General features: G+C 40.0%; 1 protein-coding gene across 5 annotated transcripts in view; it reads left to right on the top strand.

Annotated features, from left to right (window-relative positions):
- The window catches only part of LOC126923583 (protein kibra), a 42,223-nt gene extending 23,581 nt beyond the window's left edge, over nucleotides 1-18,642 (top strand). For 4 of the 5 annotated variants that reach the window (XM_050737184.1, XM_050737182.1, XM_050737181.1 and 1 more), the window contains 9 exons: nucleotides 10,280-10,388; nucleotides 10,874-11,033; nucleotides 11,192-12,718; nucleotides 12,999-13,085; nucleotides 13,602-13,791; nucleotides 14,310-14,771; nucleotides 14,898-15,113; nucleotides 15,223-15,701; nucleotides 15,942-18,642. In XM_050737184.1, coding sequence (XP_050593141.1) covers nucleotides 10,280-10,388; nucleotides 10,874-11,033; nucleotides 11,192-12,718; nucleotides 12,999-13,085; nucleotides 13,602-13,791; nucleotides 14,310-14,771; nucleotides 14,898-15,113; nucleotides 15,223-15,701; nucleotides 15,942-16,407 — 3,696 coding nt within the window. In that variant the 3' untranslated portion in view covers nucleotides 16,408-18,642. Of the gene's footprint in view, nucleotides 1-8,171; nucleotides 9,301-10,279; nucleotides 10,389-10,873; nucleotides 11,034-11,191; nucleotides 12,719-12,998; nucleotides 13,086-13,601; nucleotides 13,792-14,309; nucleotides 14,772-14,897; nucleotides 15,114-15,222; nucleotides 15,702-15,941 lie in introns of those variants that run through there. The other variant, XM_050737183.1, reaches the window with a different exon arrangement.
- Nucleotides 18,643-18,748: the final 106 nt, after the last annotated feature.

The raw sequence follows: 18,748 nt of genomic DNA, 5'->3' as shown, positions 1-18,748 counted from the left end.
TTGCATTTGTGCCGAAAATATTTTTGGTATACATTATACAATTAAAATTCTTTCTTTTCCTCTACTGGGGAAAAAATATCAAGAAACTAATCAATTATTTGTTCAGAGTCTTACGTACGAACTGTACAACGTTCAACTCACAGATTCAGCAAAACTTTTATCTTATTGTTAGTAAAGAAAAATTGTTTGTAGAAACGTACGTTTCTTATTTTTACATCAGAGAATACTCTATTCTGAGACAACTCGGACCGCCCAATTCTCAAACTCGAATCTCGCGGGCTTTCCTTTTGATACGAAAACGCCAGAAAGAAAGAGCATCCTCTGTATGTGTTTCGCGCGAAGAGATAGGATTGCTGGAAAGTTAAGAGCTTTTGCTCGGTCCGCGCAGACACCTTCGTTCGCTGAACGGGGCATCGAGTTATCGGTATGTACACCACGATAATGGCATCGCATTCCATTCATATCAGCATCGCTCGTTCGCCACCGCAGCCTACCCGCTCTCTTGCCTCCCACTCCCTTCCCTTCTTCCCCGGCGGTGGGACGTTCGTATGCGCAGGCTCGTTCCATCGCGCCAGGCGCATCGTCGCGTCGCAAACCAAGACGCGACCCGAACACGCGCTCGATGTGAACGCACCTTTACGCGGCCGATCGTCATGCTGGCTTCACCTGGTGCGCATTCCTTCTGCAACTGTTGGAAAACGGCTCCCCGAGGAAACTTATCTCGAGAGAGAGACAGACAGAGAGAGAGAGAGAGAGCGTGCAGCTTGTTCGCGATCACGCCGATTCCACCGGCAGTGGGAGCTTTTTTCTATTTTATAATTAGATTTTTAGGCCTCGGTGGCGCGACTGACGTATATGCACGTTATGATCTTCGGTGGACGGTTTTAGCGGCAATAAGATTTGAAAATACTCTAGTCATACAGGTTTTATGATAAAGATCAATGATGAGAAGGTTAAAAATATTGTGAAAATTAATGTCGTCTTTCGGGAAGGGGAAAATTTTAGAAATTTGTTCATTATTATTGAGATTTTCATTTAAAGTTTCCTTAATGTAGAATTTAGAACGATACTCCGCGTATTTAAGACAGTTTAGATGTTTAGAAGAATGTGTTTAACGGTCGAATCAAAGAGCTGTGATATTCTTCTCAGTTCTGTGATTCTTTCCGAGAAGTATTTTGTTAGGAGATAATTCTTAAGAGTAATTCGTTGTTTATTTTTTTATGTGCTCAAGGAATTTAAAGATGTCGAGTTATCGTTATTTATCGCATTTCTTGTTTTATTATATACTTTAACGAGTATCTATATTCACATCATGCAAATTGCAAGCAAAAAATTTTGCTTTGCTCCATCCTTGTACACAGTTCCGAGTTATGCAGTAATTTGAATGACAGTTTAATCTAGAAAAATTGTCTCGACGGGAAAAAATACAGTCAACAATAATTATCTCTGTTGTTTCTTCGCTCGAACACGAGGGCTTTTGAATGTGAAGTATCTGTATGCTTGTAATATCTAAATATACGTTCACCGTTTGGTGTATCGAGACGATAAATAGCAAACACAAAATATATCCAAACTTTCTCCACGAAGAATTCTTATATCTTACTGATAAGGTAACGGTGCCAGGTGCCGTTGTACAAACGTGCCCGCCCCCCTATACGCTACTCTGTGATTTATGCGTGTGTACTTATTAAATTACTATTTATAAACTTATTGAAACTATTAAATTAATAGTCGTCACAAACGATATACATAATGTAACACTTATATAATACAAATTATAAATAACATATCTTTCTATTTATAATTATAAAATATACAATGATCTCGAAAATGTTGGAAGAGTGACCTTGAGAAAATTCCACGCGTATTAAATTAAATCTTTCCTTCGTGTTTTGAGATTTAAATGATCTATTTATATAACTTCTATCTTTATCGAATCCATCAAGTACATTAGATTAGAGAATATTCCATATAGATTCCTTAAATATTTTTAATTTTTTTTATTGCCTTAAATACATACATGTTGATGTCACTAAAGCTTAGTAGGATTGTTCTGGTGTCTAATTTGGTGGTGGGGCGCTACAACGCAAACCGGAATTATTGTGACGGTATCAATCATTTCGTTATCATGACATCGAAACAAACACACAAATATGTTTTACATCGCACGGCAGTGCGCACGATTTGATTCTGTATAGGTTTCCTCGATGAGCCACTTCGTTTAATCACGGAAAATCTCACGATCAAATCATAATAATTGATTGTCTGTTCGAGTGTTAATCGTTCTATGAATTAAAACTAGAGATAAGGAAAGGATTGGCAATTTATCTGTAATTTTTAATTTTTAATTTTTGCCTATTGTTATTAAAAGATGAAATTATGGAAGACGGTATTATAGCGTTACAATACAATATTTTAATTTATAGATTACTTGTACACGTACGCGTACATTCATTCAAACAACTTATACATATTTATGAACTCGTCGAGTTTCAACCGTTTCTTTTTAATACTCTGAGAATGCATTGTTAACACTTGTCGTTTTAATTCATTGAGAATAATTGTCAAAGAGTAAAAAAAAGAAAACGATGATTCAAAGATCAAAGTTCTTATATATGTATGTACACACATGCATACTACTATATACAAATGAAAAATGATGGCCTAAAAGCATGAAATAAAAGATGAAGATTTCTCAAGGAATTTATATGATAAAGATTTAATATTTCTAAAAATATTCAGATTGTTTTATGATTACGTAATTTCACAAGGTTTTGTATTAATTTTTAAATTAGAGATAACTGATTGAATATTTGATATATATAGATGTATACATATATAGCGATAATATACGATTTAGTCATATATCAAAAATATGACTTTGAGCACGTGTGAAGTTGCAGATTGTGGCGACTTCTATTGGTGAGATTGCGTACTGCACGTACAGTTGCTGGTTCTATATGAGCTGGTATACAAGTTAATCCCACATTAATTCACACATTCCAAAAAAGATTCTTCGATGGAATTCTTTCGTTTGATGTTTCGAACAATCTCAATATCAATAACGATTCCTGTAATAGGATGCACAAACAATGATATAAACGTGGATATATACAAGTAGGTATTTTGTTACGAAATCATTACTTGAAACAACTTCAATAATATCTTCATTTATTATAATGGAATTGTGTGTGTGTGTGTGTGTGTGTGTATCTGTATCATATCCATTATGATTGTATAACGAGCAGAGTTCAACAATTCTTATACGAAAGTAATTAGAATTGTTTTATTAGTCATTAATGTGAAAGCAACTCTTAGCTTTAGAACTCATAGTCAATCTAAATATATGCGCAATTATAATTCCATTTGCGAGATTGACAAGAGGAAGACGAAATAGTCAGGAAGGAGGAATGAAAGATGACGCATTGAAAGTAAGAAAAGAGGAAATTGACGGAAGGAGAGGAATGCCCGAAAGGGTGTAGCGGGTCACGTGTGTATAGTCGGCCCCTTGCATTAGCCGTGGATCCTCCTTTTTCTTTTCTTCCTTCCCTTCTTCTCTCTTTCTCTCGGGAGCCACGTGCGCCCCAAGAAATTCCTCTTTTGTATCCTTCAGCCTTTGTTCGGCAACAGCTGTCCAGCCGAAGAAATGCTTTTCTCCATCGTCAGTCTGCTTACTGCTGATTCTTTTCCCTCTCTGTTCGCTACCACGTCTAAGTATGAATTAAATTATCGATTCTCTGCCTTCTTTTGTCGATTCGTGCGAGGAAGAGATTAAGAATCACGATTTAACGCGAGAACGTCAACTAACCATCTAAATTGTGTCAATATTTTCATCGTAATCATTAATTCATAAATTGCCTATTTTTAGAGACAGATTATTACTTGTTATTATAAATATGTAATTGTATTTGTTCAAGAAATATTTGAGGAATCCAGTTAAACTTGAAGAGTCCAATTTCATAAATATTTTAATTTTAGGTATTTCCAACCAATCAGCCCCCAAAGACTATTTCCTTTTTATCAATTTTCAAGTAACATTTCACAAGCACTAACTTGTTATTATTAAGGTAACAAGGATTAAAAGGAAGACAGAATGAAATTTACTAAATGTTATGAAAATACGGCTTTTTCAGAAAGAAAGAGAGAGAGAAAGAGAGAGAGAGAGAGAGAGAAGTTGTCACAAATTCCATTTCCTTCCATGGAATGCGGCTTACCATTCCCCTCTACATCATTCCATTCCGACGGCAATGTTTAAAAGTACATCGAATCATGATTCTCTCTACCCCCGTAATTTCCTCATAAATCATTTCGAAAATTCCCGAAGGAAACGGTTCTGCATCCGTGCCCTTAACATTCGCCGGAAGACGTTGCTTTCGAAATTTGCCGCGGTTGCGTATTCAGAAGAAAATGCCACGAATGCGTCCAATTACAAAACACCGCGGGCATTCCTGAACAGATCCGTACGCATAGTGGCCCGACACTGGCTCCGCGCGGCTCTCTGCTATCTATCCCTCTTTCTTCGTTCCTCCTCCGATGGTATGAGCGGCGGAGAGTAGTTGGCGCACTATAAAAGGGGGCCCTTCGCTCGGAGCGGGGCCCCGCGGATCGGCGTGTAGCGTTCAGATAAATATGCGGGAGGGGCCGGAATTCCTCACTCGGCTGCATTCCAATCGCTCTTCCTCCTCCGCCATCTCACCACTACCACACACACAAACACCTCCCCGTCATCGTTATTTGCAGCCTCCGTCGCACACTACCTCTGTCCCGGCCACGCAGCAACAGAACAACCTAGCGATCCCAGTATGTAATACCGACGAATACCAGTACCGCCGATGACAATAACAATAACCACGCGTGTCCATAATAAGCTTCTGAATACCCTGACAATGAGTGTATATACGAAGGAGTTGAGGTTAGCTTGGATTAGGTTAGATCAGATGCTTCTTCGTGACTTTTGTAATCTGCTTTGTTTCCTTACGGCTGAAGTGGAGCGATATTTTTGGTAATAAGGATATCCCGCTATTATTAACAACAGAGATTGTATTTATATCTGACGGCGAATTTGCTTAGGATCTTGCAACATCGTAGGGCAAAATTTATTATTTAAATTCGTAAATGAATTTTTTGAACAAAGCTACGGTATTGATAACAATTCGTCAATTCGTATGCAAATATGCGTTACTGCTGTTCGTCGTTTATGGACTGTCTTTATTTTCTCTCTTCTCTCATAATTTTTGCGTCCCTTCCTCGTGTACCAGAAAGGTAGATTCTTTTCTGGCTTTTACAGCACCTATAAACGCGTGTATATATACTCGAGTACCGACATAGAACTCACGAGTATGTGCAAACGGTTTCGCAGGAATTATTATTGTAGGTGGTGGATCTTCCATTAAAATGCATATACAGGACCTCTAATACGAAGGCTGACCCTTTTGGCCGAAGATATCGCTCCTTTTGCAGCGCTGGCATTCCTTACCAATATTTCTCGAAGAGGAATTCCTTAATGATACACGAGTGCTGCGTGCTTCGTGCTTGCTGCTTCGTTCTTCGCTCCCTTCTGTTGGTACACGTGCGTGATTTGCGGCCTAGAGTCAGATCTCGATGGAGAAAGTGTTTATTCGGTTTCCTGTCATACTCGCCTGGGATTTTTTTTCCATCGCTAAAATTGACATATGACAAATCGCGTACAAGGTCACGTTGTACTTTCGAGCTATTTTAAAGATGCATAACACATTGTATAACATATAGACCACCTGCCTGATCCTGTAAAAGTAATCCAACATGTTCTAGAGCGGCGTTTTTAAATGACATTATAAATCTGATCTTTTTATTGAATATTTATATTTAGAAACATCAATATTTATACTTGTATATACAGATTGTTCGTGCTATTATTTTTTGGCAATGAAAACTTTTTTCTAAATGGTAGGTCTTCGAAAAGATAAGAGACCGAATTTTAAGACCTTTTTCCATACTTAATCCTATTACCGTGGCATCGATAAATTAAAAATATTTTTCATGGATTTTCCGTAACAGCAAAACGTATTCAACGTATCAAAGAAGAAAGTACCATAGAAAGCATTGAAAAGAAAGTCTACATAGCATCCTATAACAGTCCTATGTAAATGAACAGGAGGTGACCTCCGCTCATAAAACGACGTTAACGGAGAATAATGTATCTCTCCGACCCATAATATCCGAATAACGTAACACATGTCAGTCGAGAGACATTCCAATTGACTTATGGAACGTCTCTAACCGGAATTCGTTCGGAACGAAAGAAGATTCCCGCGTCGCGTCGCGACGGACATGTCCAGCGGAGCGTGGCGTAAAAAGTCAGCTAAAGCGGAAGAGATTTCGGGATGTGCCATGCCGGGAGGACGAAGAGGAAGCGACTCGAGAGATCTTTCGAGGGAGAAAAAGGAATGATAGATACGTAAGGGAGATGCAAGCATCGAGGTAAGAAGAGCTGCGCCTCGTGGAGGTGGAGAACGAGCGATGGAGGAGGAGGAGGAGGAGGTGGAGGTGGAGGAGGGGAAAAATAAGAGGCTCTTTCCGCGAGGCGAGCGAACCGGCTCGTACTCGATAGCATCTGCGGAGCCTCCGACAATAATAGTGTGGACCGAGAAATATGCGCGCGGGGCCCGAGCCCTGTGAATCCTTCGGCGGTTTTGGGGTGGTGAGGTGGTGTACGGAGGCACAGCTCGCCTGGTGGGGCGAAATTCTCCGATGCGTAGTGATGGGATCGATCCGGTGCTTGTAATTCCCGAACAACTAGTCCTTTTTTATCTTTCCATTGCTCACCACTCGCGTGTCGCTACTTTCATGAAAAATTCTGAAATTTTGGTAATGCAGAGTGACCATGTTTTAGAAAGACGATATTTTCGTGCAAATTGGTCCCACGAATATAGAATAGAAAAATATGTCCTGAAACACGAACTTTCCAATTACTTTACAGAAAGATAGTCCATTCCATTTCTTGCAAAGGTTTTTTTTTTGTAAAAATACATGATTTTATACAAATACGTAAGTTATCATTTTAGTGGAAACCACACGAGAAAGAAGAAAAATAGTTTGCAAAAAAACATGGAATAATTACCTGGAATTCGTAAAATGTGCATAATTTGGACGAATATAAAATTGAATTAATGTTATGAAAGTATAATAGGCATAGATCATCGATCAACGATGATAATGAAATAAATCGATAAGATGTGCAAAGGCAGGAGAATTGGTCCCATCACTACTGGTACGGAACGGGCCTTCTGACGGAGAGGGGACATACACCAAGGTCCACCGGGCCTGTTCTTAGATGATCAGAGACACGGCTGATGGGCCAGTAGTGGCCCCAGAAATTCCAACAAGGACGAGGCATAATGCGCGACTCAAGGTCGGTTCTACTACCGACCAGAGAGTCCGAGATGGGACCACGTTCAGCAGGGTCGTACTGTGACCTCGTCAGGCCTTCCTTCCCCTCCTCTCCCGGTTCTCGGGCCCCTACTCCATCCCTGCTGTCGTCCCTTACAGGCTGGGCTCCGCCAGCGACAGGATCGTGCGCTCGCCCCGCGGCGCCCTGCATATCAGACCCCTGCATACCACCACGACATTCCGCATCGCTGAAAAAAATGTACGTCCTCCGGGGGTCGATGACGAATACTACGGTGAAATTCGAGACGCGACCTCGTCGACGCTTCGTCGTTCGGCTATTCGACGAAACTATTCCGTCGAGTATACTAGTTGTGTACGTGCGCGGAAACGAAATTAACGGTTCTTCTTCGTCGAACGTCGATCGGTGTTTTTCTCCTCTGTAATGGATATTTTGATCGATGGAAAATATTTGACGAGGAAATATAGGTCAAGAAAATTTCTATCGACGAAAGAATTTTTAGTTTGATGGAACTTTCGAGAGGAGGAGATGGAGGATCATCGAAGATGAGAAAGCCTAGGGAAGGAGCAAAATTTCGACACGCGATATCGTAAATATTCATGGTACGTGAGCGAACGCAGCACGTGTGTGTACGTTCTAGTATCAATTAGATTCACCAGGAACGAATACCGCATGAAATGCATGGTATCTGAAAGGAAGAGGCAAAGTGGGGGATGCGGAGAACGAAGAAGGTAGAAATTGTTGGGTAGCGAAAAGAAGAAAGAAATAGAGGGAGGATAGGAAAAGCAGATTGGGAGTGGGGGGCGCAAGGGCTCGATTGCGACGGTCCTGCCGGGCCTCATCCTGAGGCCCGCCTTTTTACACCGGCTAAGAAAGAGCCGCTTGAGGCCACCGTGGTTGAAGCGAGATAAATGAAAAGACTATGGAAGGAGCAGACGGAAAGTGAGGAGAGGAGGAACGCCTATACGGAGATTGAGAGAGGTAGGCTCCGCGCGTGTATGTGTGCTCGAGTGAGAAAGAGGCAGAGATCGAAGGATTAAACGGAAGAAGAGAAGGAGGAGGAGAGAAATAAAAGAGTAAAAAGGAAGGATGTTGGATAGGATGGTAGGGAGAAGGGTGGTAGGTAAAAGCAGGATGGAAACGAGAAGGGAAGGAGAGAATCGACCGGGTGGTGCAAGAAGCGAAGGAAGAGAAGGCAAAAAGGAGGAAAAAAGGTGGGATCCCTTAAAAATTGAGACCCACAGAGGTGGGGATCGGAATTTCGGGCCCCGTAAACCGGCCAGTCTCGAGGAGGCCTTCGCGAAGATGAGGTGAAGAGAAGAGGAGATAGACATCCGACGGGATAGAAGAAGAAGAAGGAGAACGAGAAGGAGAAGAAGAAGAAGAAGAAGAAGAAGAAGAGGAAGGCGAGGGCGAAGAGGAAAACGACGAGGAAGAAAAAGGCGGAGAAGAAGGAAAGGAAGAAGAGTATATAGGAGAGGAAAGAAAGAGACGGCAACGATCACGACGATCACGACGACCACGACGACGAAGAAGACGAAGAAGACGAAGAAGAGGAAGAAGAAGAAGAGGAACCGTGCCTAGTCTACCGTGTACCCGGCATGGACCGTCAGTACACACTCTGCGTACTCGTACCGGCGCACCAGTACCGCACCTACGTAAACAATTACCATCAGCAGGCGCATCAACAGCGACTGCAACAACACCAACGCCAGCAATATTCCGAGCAGCAACGTTCCTGCAAACAGCCTTATCAACAGGAGCAAATTTACGAGAACGTCGTGTCCCAATATCGAATGAGAATGTGCTACCACAACGACTACGAGAACGACGAGCAGATACAGAGGTTCTATTGGGAGCAGTGCTACAGACGTGATGACACCGACGCCACCGCATACTATTACTGTGAATACGTAAGGACTCTTACAGGATTTTCGCGTATCTCGTGCGTTACTCTGATCTCTTGGAATCCGTTGAAGTGAAATTCCACGTCCGGCGTATCACCGTCAACGACTTTGTCATCGATCAGTGTTTTCCTTTTCGTACCTCTGCTATCTAATGTCTCATATTTCCTTCAAATATCTCTCTGTCTCTCCGATCACACGTCTCTAATATCAAGATACGATCTGCTGATAACGTCGAATAGAAGTTTCGAATCATTCGCTGTTTCTTTCTTTCGCATTTACATGTCGACTAAGAGAAACAGAGAGAAAGAGAGAGGCCTCGAAAACGAACGGTAATTGGAAGTACCGGAGCTCGCTTCGAGAACTCTTTTCGAGAATAGCAAAAGTGCGAAATTCCATAGAAACGCGACACGAGAGAGAAACGGAACGAGAAACGTTGCCGTGAATTCCGAATGTTTCTCTCGCTACCGATCGACTACGTTCTTTTATTTCCTTCTGTTTTACGACGTTGAACCTGCGGAACAATCCGAACTGCAGGATCGTCCGGCATTCTTAGCACTACGTAAATCATGTGTAATGGTATTTCCTTGTTTGAAAATCGAAAGAATGCTGCCGCAGGCAGTTGCGTGGCTTCTATCGGATTTCGACGCGTGATCGAGCTAAAAACGTGAAACGACGTGCTATTCCCAACGTTACTTTTAACCGCAGAATTCTTTCTGTTAAGCGTTGCCTAAGTGCCATATGCGCATTTGCAATTTAATTTATTCGAGAATCTACATCGATGTTTGCTTCTATTATTAAAATCGACTGTATATTTAAAATAAACTCAACGATCGAAGGTCGAAATGATCGAATACTTCAGTGTGGATTCGATCGGATGTTTGGATCTCATGACTTTTATAGGTTTATGATAGGAATTTTTTTCTTTATTATTTCGAAAGAACGATGGATCTTAATTTTAACAATGTCGTTTGCAACTGTGTTACAGGCGAAAAAGGAGATTTACGATGTGAAGCAACAGAGGTTATGTCTGGCCCAGGATGAGTACAATCACCTTAACAACGCTTTAACGACGCTCGGTGCTTCACGTACAAGTTGTGAGTACATACTAATATTTATATATTTTCTGTAAATTTTTGATATTCAGAGTATTCTTGAAATTATAGTTTAGCGTGGAAAGTAATGATTTACTTGGAACTTATGACGCGCTAATCGTTCGTCGTGTTATCCGTGGTACACAATATCCTCGAATAAATTTATTTTACAATAAAAGTATTTTTATCTATATAGATCGGGCGTATCGAGCATATTTTGTGCATATTACAAATCCTGTACAATTAAATCATTCGTCCAACTAGAATACAGTAAAATTTTGATACCATAGCGATCGAGAGGATATTTCTTATTTTCCAAAAAATTTGCCAATGTCGTCTTCAATTGTTTGTAGAATACAAAGTCAAATAAACGCAACAATATTTTTTATACTCTTTGATTCAGAGTTCATTGTTATTTTCCACATATAGGGTTAATAAAGAATACATCGAACGAAAAGGTAATGATTGATCATCTATCTCGTCTACAGTGTGCTCCAGTTCAAGTTCATTGAGTACCAAGTACGATCCGGATCTTTTGAAATCCGATGTCGCGCTCGCGAGGAGTCGAGTTTCCCGGCTGAAACGAGAGCTCGAACAGATCCGCGCTGAAATGAACTGTACACAACGAGGAGTGGACACTCTTGCAAGGTATGTCGTTACTGTCTTCTTTCAAGATTTACATCAGACATCTAGTGGAACTCGTAGAAACACGGATTTACATAAATATCATTTATAGTTTTATCGTAACAGAACGAATAATCTACTAAAGACGCGAGTTTCAATGTTTCCTGTTATTTTTGATATAGCGTCGAACAGAAATTGAGCGGACATCATGGCGGTTGTTACAACATCACCGAGGCCCAGGCAATCATGACGGAGCTTCGAAACATTCAGAAATCGCTGAGTTCGGGCGAAAAGGAGAAAGCCGAGTTGATGCAGTCTCTGGCTCAATTGAAGGACGAATTGACGAGACTACAGCTCTGCGAAGGTAGTCCCGAGGCCAGCACTCTTAGCTTACCTCAGGAGAAGCTTAGTACAGCCTCTCAGACCGATCTCTCCGGCGAATTGGTTCCGATCGGTACTCGTCTGGCCGAGATGGCACGAATGAGGTTGCAGTACGACGAAGCAAGGAAAAGGATACAGCATATACAACAACAATTGGCGGACCTCGAGGAAAAAGTAACTCCTGGTCAGACGGAAAGCGATAAGGACAAGTTGTTGCTGTTCCAAGAGAAAGAACAGTTACTTCGAGAGTTAAGGAGTATCACTCCGCGTACCAGAACGCAACAAGATATGAAGAAGATCCAGAGTGAGATCCGTCGCCTCGAGCAGGATCTAAACAACGCGCTTGAATTGTCGAACAAGACGATTACAGATCGCGTGCGACTGCACGAAGAGAAGCAACTGCTGTTGCAACAGTTGAGGGACGCTTTACGCTCAATGGCGATGCTCGAGGGTCAATTGAAGACTCTCAGTGCGAGCACGCTCTCGGTGAGCAGCAGTTCCAGTCTTGGAAGCCTTAGCACGACCAGTAGCAAGGGTTCGCTTAGCTCTGGATTGAGCTTCACTGATATTTACGGAGGTCCTCAGTGTCTGGGTCCTGTCAGCTCTCAACAGGAGCGACCAGTCGACATGGTTGATCTGCATAGACGCGTAGAAAGATTGCTCAGAGGATCGGAGCAGAATAATCTCGTCAGTACGCCTTCTCCGGGTCGATCGCAGCCGAGTTTATCGCCGAGATCGAGTCTCTCCAGCGTCAGTCCACCGGTCTCACCGCTTTATGAGAACGCCCCGATGGGCCCACCACCTGCGTATGAACACGTAGAGATGCAGAGAAGACAACACCAGAGACCTACAACCTCATCGAATGCTCACTTAGATGGAAATCAACTAGAGGACCGTTTGGCGGAGCTTAGGCTTACTCAGCAACAAACGTCGTCCCACGAACAATCCTGTGTTGCACCTCAGGATCGTCTTAAGTTGGTCGGTGGGCCACATCCACCTGTCGAATTGCAATCTGGAAATATGTCCCAAGGAAGCGGCCTTGGCAGGCCTGTATGCGTTATGCAGCATCAAATGTCTCCGCAGGAACCACCGCCTCTTTCGCCTATAAGCGAGACACCTCCTCCTACTGGTATTCGTTCGAGAGCTAGCAGTTCTGGTACGAACACCAGGTCCGTCTCGGCTGCTGTTTCCGACGAAAGTGTCGCGGGTGATTCGGGAGTATTCGAGGCTTCTAATCGAAGGAAACTGCCTGGAGCGATTGGCGATGTCAATTCGTTGGCGCTTGGGGAGATGAGCCTGGAAACGGCACAGGTGCAAATTAAGCTTAGGTTGGTTTTATGTTTATATAATTCTGTTTCATAGATTGGAGATCGAAGAGCCATATGAGATATGTAGGCGAAGAATTGGGAAATGTTTGGTTCGTGTTTCTGTGATCTCATTCGTCATTCGTGAGTGAAGTGATAACTTACAGTGACAGTGATTTATGTAACAGACTGGAAGAGTTTTCTCTTTTAAAGGGGTCTAGTCGAAATTAGTTTATATCTCATATGGTTCCTATCTTGTAAAAACAATAACGTAAGTGCTTAAATAAACGATTTATTTGTTTAGATATTCTGTAAGTGACGGTTTGCTCCATGTTGGAATCGAACGTGCCAGAAATTTGGCTGCACTTTTCATACCTAACAACGCGCAAGTGTGAGTATTTATCTAATCGTATAATTATCCTATTATTCAATTATTTGAATTCAATTATAATGCACGTGACTATCAAAAGAAATAATTTTGTTATATATTTAATGTTAAGATAATTTATTCGGTAAATCTTTTAAAAACAGTAAAAAATATTATGATAATATTTGATAGTATTTTGATATATGATAGTACTTTTATGAAGTATTGGGAGAATGGGAAGAACTGGCATAACTTATTTTAACTGTTTTTTTTAATTTAAAAGTTGAAAGTGTTGGATCCTTCCTTTCTCTTTTTAATCATTATGATATTTCTTTTAATCTGAATAAGAATATAATATAAGAATGTAATTTTTTGATCGTAAAGTATCTTTATGTAAATGTAGCGACATTTTACAAACAAGAAACGTTTTCAACCAGACATAAATATATGCGATATTTAGAGTCATGTTGACGAGCCCGTTAGGATGAAGATTAAAAATGTTAAATAGTAACAGTTGTTTTTTGCCTGTTTGCGCTTTAGATATATAAAGGCTGCATTGCTTCCGATGCAACCGCCCGTTAATCACATGTGTTGTACGAAACCTGTTGTGGATCTGCGCAAACCAACCTTCGGCGAAACATTCCCGATTGCAGTACCACTCAACAAACTGTACACGAAGACATTGCAAGTCAACGTTTGGTGTACGGGTAACGAGTCTGAGGAGTGCTTGGTACGTGTGTCTTCCGGCTCTTTCTTGTTTCTTTCCTTTGAATATCAAGATGGCAATAAAGTATTGAAATTGTTGAATGCTTGTCTAACGCACGATAAGATTCTCATCAGTTACCAATTTATTGACAATTCAATGGCTTTTATAATGACGTTGAATGCAGCCATAATAAACGAGATATGATCGCGTATACATTTTTTTGTAACGTGATATGCTTTTTACGAACTCAAGCTTCATTTATCTTTAATATGCTAATATCTTTATTTTGTTTATTTCTACTAAACAAGATGCAATAAAAAGTACTGTAAATTATAATGGTTTACTTAAACAGCAGACTCTTTTGATAGCAAAATATTAATTTAATGATGTTTGTATTCATTGCAATATAGGCATTCTCTTGCCTTTGGAGATCAACAATATTAAATTATTATAATTAAGAGATTTAGAGTATACCAATTATATTCTTATTTCTAGTCACTGTATTTTTCCAACTGATTAACTTTTTAACCTTTTCATTTCAGGGATCCGCCCAAGTGTCCCTTGCAGACTTTAGTCCAGAATCGCCAAGCGTAAAATGGTACAACATACTTTCCTTTCGCTTCATGCAACCATCCGACAGCCCGAGCACTAGCACCAGCAATAGCAACAGCATTTCCATCAGCGTAGCGAGGCAGGCCAAACACGACAAACAAGAATCAGACTTATCGGTATATCGTGCTGGACAGAATACGAAAGAAGAAAGCAGTGACGAGAGCACGATTATCAGCTCTCAAACGTCGACTCTGACGAGAAATCAGGGATGCGATGAACTGCAAACGGCAATCTCGTTAAGGCTGGAGGAGCTAGCCAATTGCTTGGGAAGTCCTGAAGAAGAGGATGAGAACGGTGGAAGTGAAAGCGGAAGTGAGGACAGTGATGAGGAAGGAATCATTGTAGAATTTACGATGGAAGATAATGTTCTGGAGGATGTGTTAGAACATGAGGTAAATAATACTTTAAAGTACCTTCTGGTATATAATTTTTTATGGATAGTTGCCGTTAAATATTCCCCAAGCATTTGTTGTAAATTGCTTTCTAAATTTGTAAAGTTTCGTTATAAATAATTATAGGAGGACGAGGAATTAAACGAAGAAGCAAGACAAACTCAGGACAAAGAAACTAATACTGAGTGCGTTTTCATCCCAGAGCAAGGAAAACAGAGGAAACTTTCGGCAGCCGGTGTCGTTTCTAGTGTTATGCACGATGATAAAAATTCGATCGTAATCAAAAGAAGTCAAACGTTTTCACCCAGTGCTGCAGTCAGCAAAAATCACTATATTTGTCGGGTGAGCATTGCTTTCTGTTTTAGAACATTATCTACAATTTTTAGAAATTTGGTCAAGTAGTTTAAAATTTAATTTGATTATTCATTGCAATCGATGTTTCATATTACAGCTGAATCGAAGCGATAGTGATAGTAGCATGCCACTTTATCGCAGAGGCGGACCATTTCAACGAAATTCAGTAGAAAGACGGTCTCTTCGATGGCGAAGACCTTTGTCCGCTCTCAGTTGTAAAACTGCCTCAAAAAAGTCTACCAATTTACCACCTACCGCTAGAACCTCGCTGGATCTTGAATTGGATCTTCAAGCACAGCATGCCAGACTGAACAATCTCCAGGACGAATTGAGTAGATTGCGAGAATTAAAGCAAAGGTTAGAACAAGCGCGAGAAAAGGGAGACACAGACTTTGCGACGTGGTTGTTAGAGGACCACAAGTTCCAGAACCTGATGGCACAAGCCGAAAGTGGAAAGAACGGCAAAAGTGCCGAGGATAAAAGAGTAGAGAAGATGTTGAAGAAAACTTCGAAAGAAATCTACAAACTACGGAAAACAAAAGCTGGGAAAGGAAAACCTGATATTATTTCGTTCAAGTATGTACATTACTGTTTAGTATATAATATCTGAAATTTCTATTTTAAATTGTTAGAAAAAAAATTATGCGGAATTTCTAGCGTCTAAATTAAAATTATTCACTTACTTTATGACCAATCTTTTAAAACATTAACTTATACCATAAAACGATATTCAATAAAAATATACAATAAGTAGTTACATTCAATGGAAATGTTAGCTTATAACATTTTTAACATAACTTTAATTTTGCATTTTAGAGAAAAGATGGCTTTCTTCACACGTGTTAATCTCAATGTTCCTGTACTTCCACCCGAAGATTCATTGTGTGAGAATCCATCGTCACCATCACCATCACTTATTCAGCACAGGAGACACGCCTCGGAACCAATTGCCACTGAATACATGGTTACTAAGCTTGGTGCTCAAGGTGTTTCAAATTTGACCATGCGGTCAAATAGTGTTCCTAGCGGGAATGCGTCCGCGGTGAAGACTGACGGTGCCGCGACCAATAACACGACTACGGTCACGAACGTGATCGAGGACGTTCCGGCGAACAGTACAAATAAATCTGTGAACGCGAAAGGTCGATCTACCGAGGCGAACGTGCATTGTCAAGAGAATGGTCAAGGTAGTGAGAGCCTAAAATCAACCGAAGAAAACGATAGTGAAGAGCCAAGGAGGTACGAATACGTCGTCGACAGAGTTCTCGGTGTTGAGGTGTAACGTTTACACCTATATTTTTACCAATAGACAAATCGTTCGAATCGAATGCCTACCAGTCTGGTGACTTTCAAACGGAAATAGAGGATTGAAAAAAAAGAACAAGAGAATGTTGTTGTTTCTTTAATTTTTTCGAATTCCAGGTGCCATGCACGATGAGTAAAGAAAAACTAGATGAAGAACGTTTATCGAAAAACATTTGAACGGCATACACACAATGATGCTAGTGACTATTATAACTAGTACAACAAATTGAACGATGTTGCTGATATTTGTTATTGTTTTCTTTTTTTTAATTATTGGTTATCGACAACGCGATGCCTTGAGAGAGTCATTCTAGAAAGACTTTTGAAACGATAGAAAAAAATGCGCGAAACAAGCGCTCTGTACATATGAGAATCGTAAATTATTTAAATGAGATTTTATGCGAGAATTATTTAATTTCAATCGATTCCATCGGGTTCCTCTCTTGTATCCCGGTTCATTATTTTACGTTATATCGCTTTGCTCATTTCCCCTTGCATATTCCCTCTTTAGAGCATACATGGCCCCACCGAGCAGCTGGACTGCAATATTGAAAATGTAATAAACGAAGAAAAAGAAAGTAAAGGGAAAGAGGAAAAAGCTGTCGCCCTGGTTGGCTGAACTCTGCCTCGATTCCATTACTGCCATTTCGTAACGTGTTCGCAATTATAATTTCGGATACTCTTCCTTCCGGCTACATCGAACGATATAATACGTAAGTGTCTTTTTATTGTGTTTTTAGCAATGAGTTGAGTTCAGCTATGTTCCGTTTCAATTAGATTATTCTCACTCGGCTCAAAGCGTGTTGTAAAATGTGTTATCGTCGTGAAACTGTTGATCCCTTTATTGATGAAAGAGATATAGCGAGGTCATAAAATTAGTCATAGTTGAAAATACATGGTCTTCAAATGTCGAAGCAAAATTTTGAAGAAGAAAGAAGAAGATCTAAGGGGAGAGATAAGGCGCTTGAGCTTTGCCGAAAATGTAAGATGTCAACTTAGAATTAATACTTCCTTTACAACTGTAGCTTTATTTTTACCAATACAGTGATTATTATGAAATAAAAAAAACGACGGAGGTTAATACCGCGTAATTTTAATGTATGTCTACTTGATGCTTTAACTTATGACCTCATTATATGACACGGTACATGATATTGATCCAAGCATCTGCATGTACACGTATGTATTTGCGTTAATTCTTTAATATATCCAAATACAGAGTCATTAACATTTTATCGATTGAAAAAATAATTAGGTATATCGGTAGTACGAATGCAGCGATTACTTGAATTTAACTTTAATATTTCTGTACCATTTTTGCGAGTATATCGAGGAACCTGGTAGAGATTGAATTTTCTTGTGGAGGTTAGTAAATGTCTTTGAAACAACAATCATGTAAATAACTTTGTATATACGCATCGACAATCCTGTTTACGCGTCTATAAAATATAAATATATATAGATACAAATTATATACATATATCCATGTATTTACGAGTGCATGCGTGTGGGTCTATATGTTGCAACATATGTTATGCGTATACATGTATGTATGTATCTATAGTGCGTATAAGACAGAGAAATTTATGCGATAAATTTGTATGGTCCGAGAATGCATATTTTTATAGTAAAATACGTGCACAACTTGTACAACAGCTTTTATTACTTCTTTGACAACACAGAGGAGAAAACGGAAGTAGTCTGTTCTGTAATAGAACTACGTTTTCAAAGTGCAGGACCTATTACGTATGTATGTATTTAATTAACGTGTTGCATTAACCTATTGTAAACCAATCATTCGACGAGGTGACGTAATGTCTTACGGTGTTGAAATCAAGTATGACAATGATGTCGATGACAAATGTTGAACGATGGGGCGACGATAGTAACTAAATGCGTTTACGATGGACGGTAGCAAAATAAAAAACAACGATAATGCTGTTAATAACGGTATCATTGATAATAGCAATGTAAAGTGGCGGCAATGAGTATAATAGAACATGAAATATGAATCATGGTACTGATATCGATAAGAATAGTAATAACGATAATAATAAGTTCGTAATGAAATATACACATACATAAACACGTACATCCTCCGAGAAACAACCACAATATGACTTGTAAGTAATAATAATGATTTAAATGGTAGTGATTCATATGATAACGATTAAAAGGAAAAAAATACAGTATATATATTCTTGCCATATTATTTTGTATCGTAAATTTTGTTTCTCAGACTTTTAGTGATTAATATACTTCTTTTAATTCCTGAACCGTTTTATGTGACTAACTACAGCAGTGGTGCAATAAAATTA

This window comes from Bombus affinis, chromosome 13 (assembly GCF_024516045.1).
Source record: "Bombus affinis isolate iyBomAffi1 chromosome 13, iyBomAffi1.2, whole genome shotgun sequence".
NCBI lineage: Eukaryota > Metazoa > Arthropoda > Insecta > Hymenoptera > Apidae > Bombus > Bombus affinis.
The sequence above is the reverse complement of the archived record's forward strand: the minus strand, read 5'-3'. Positions and strand labels throughout refer to the sequence as shown.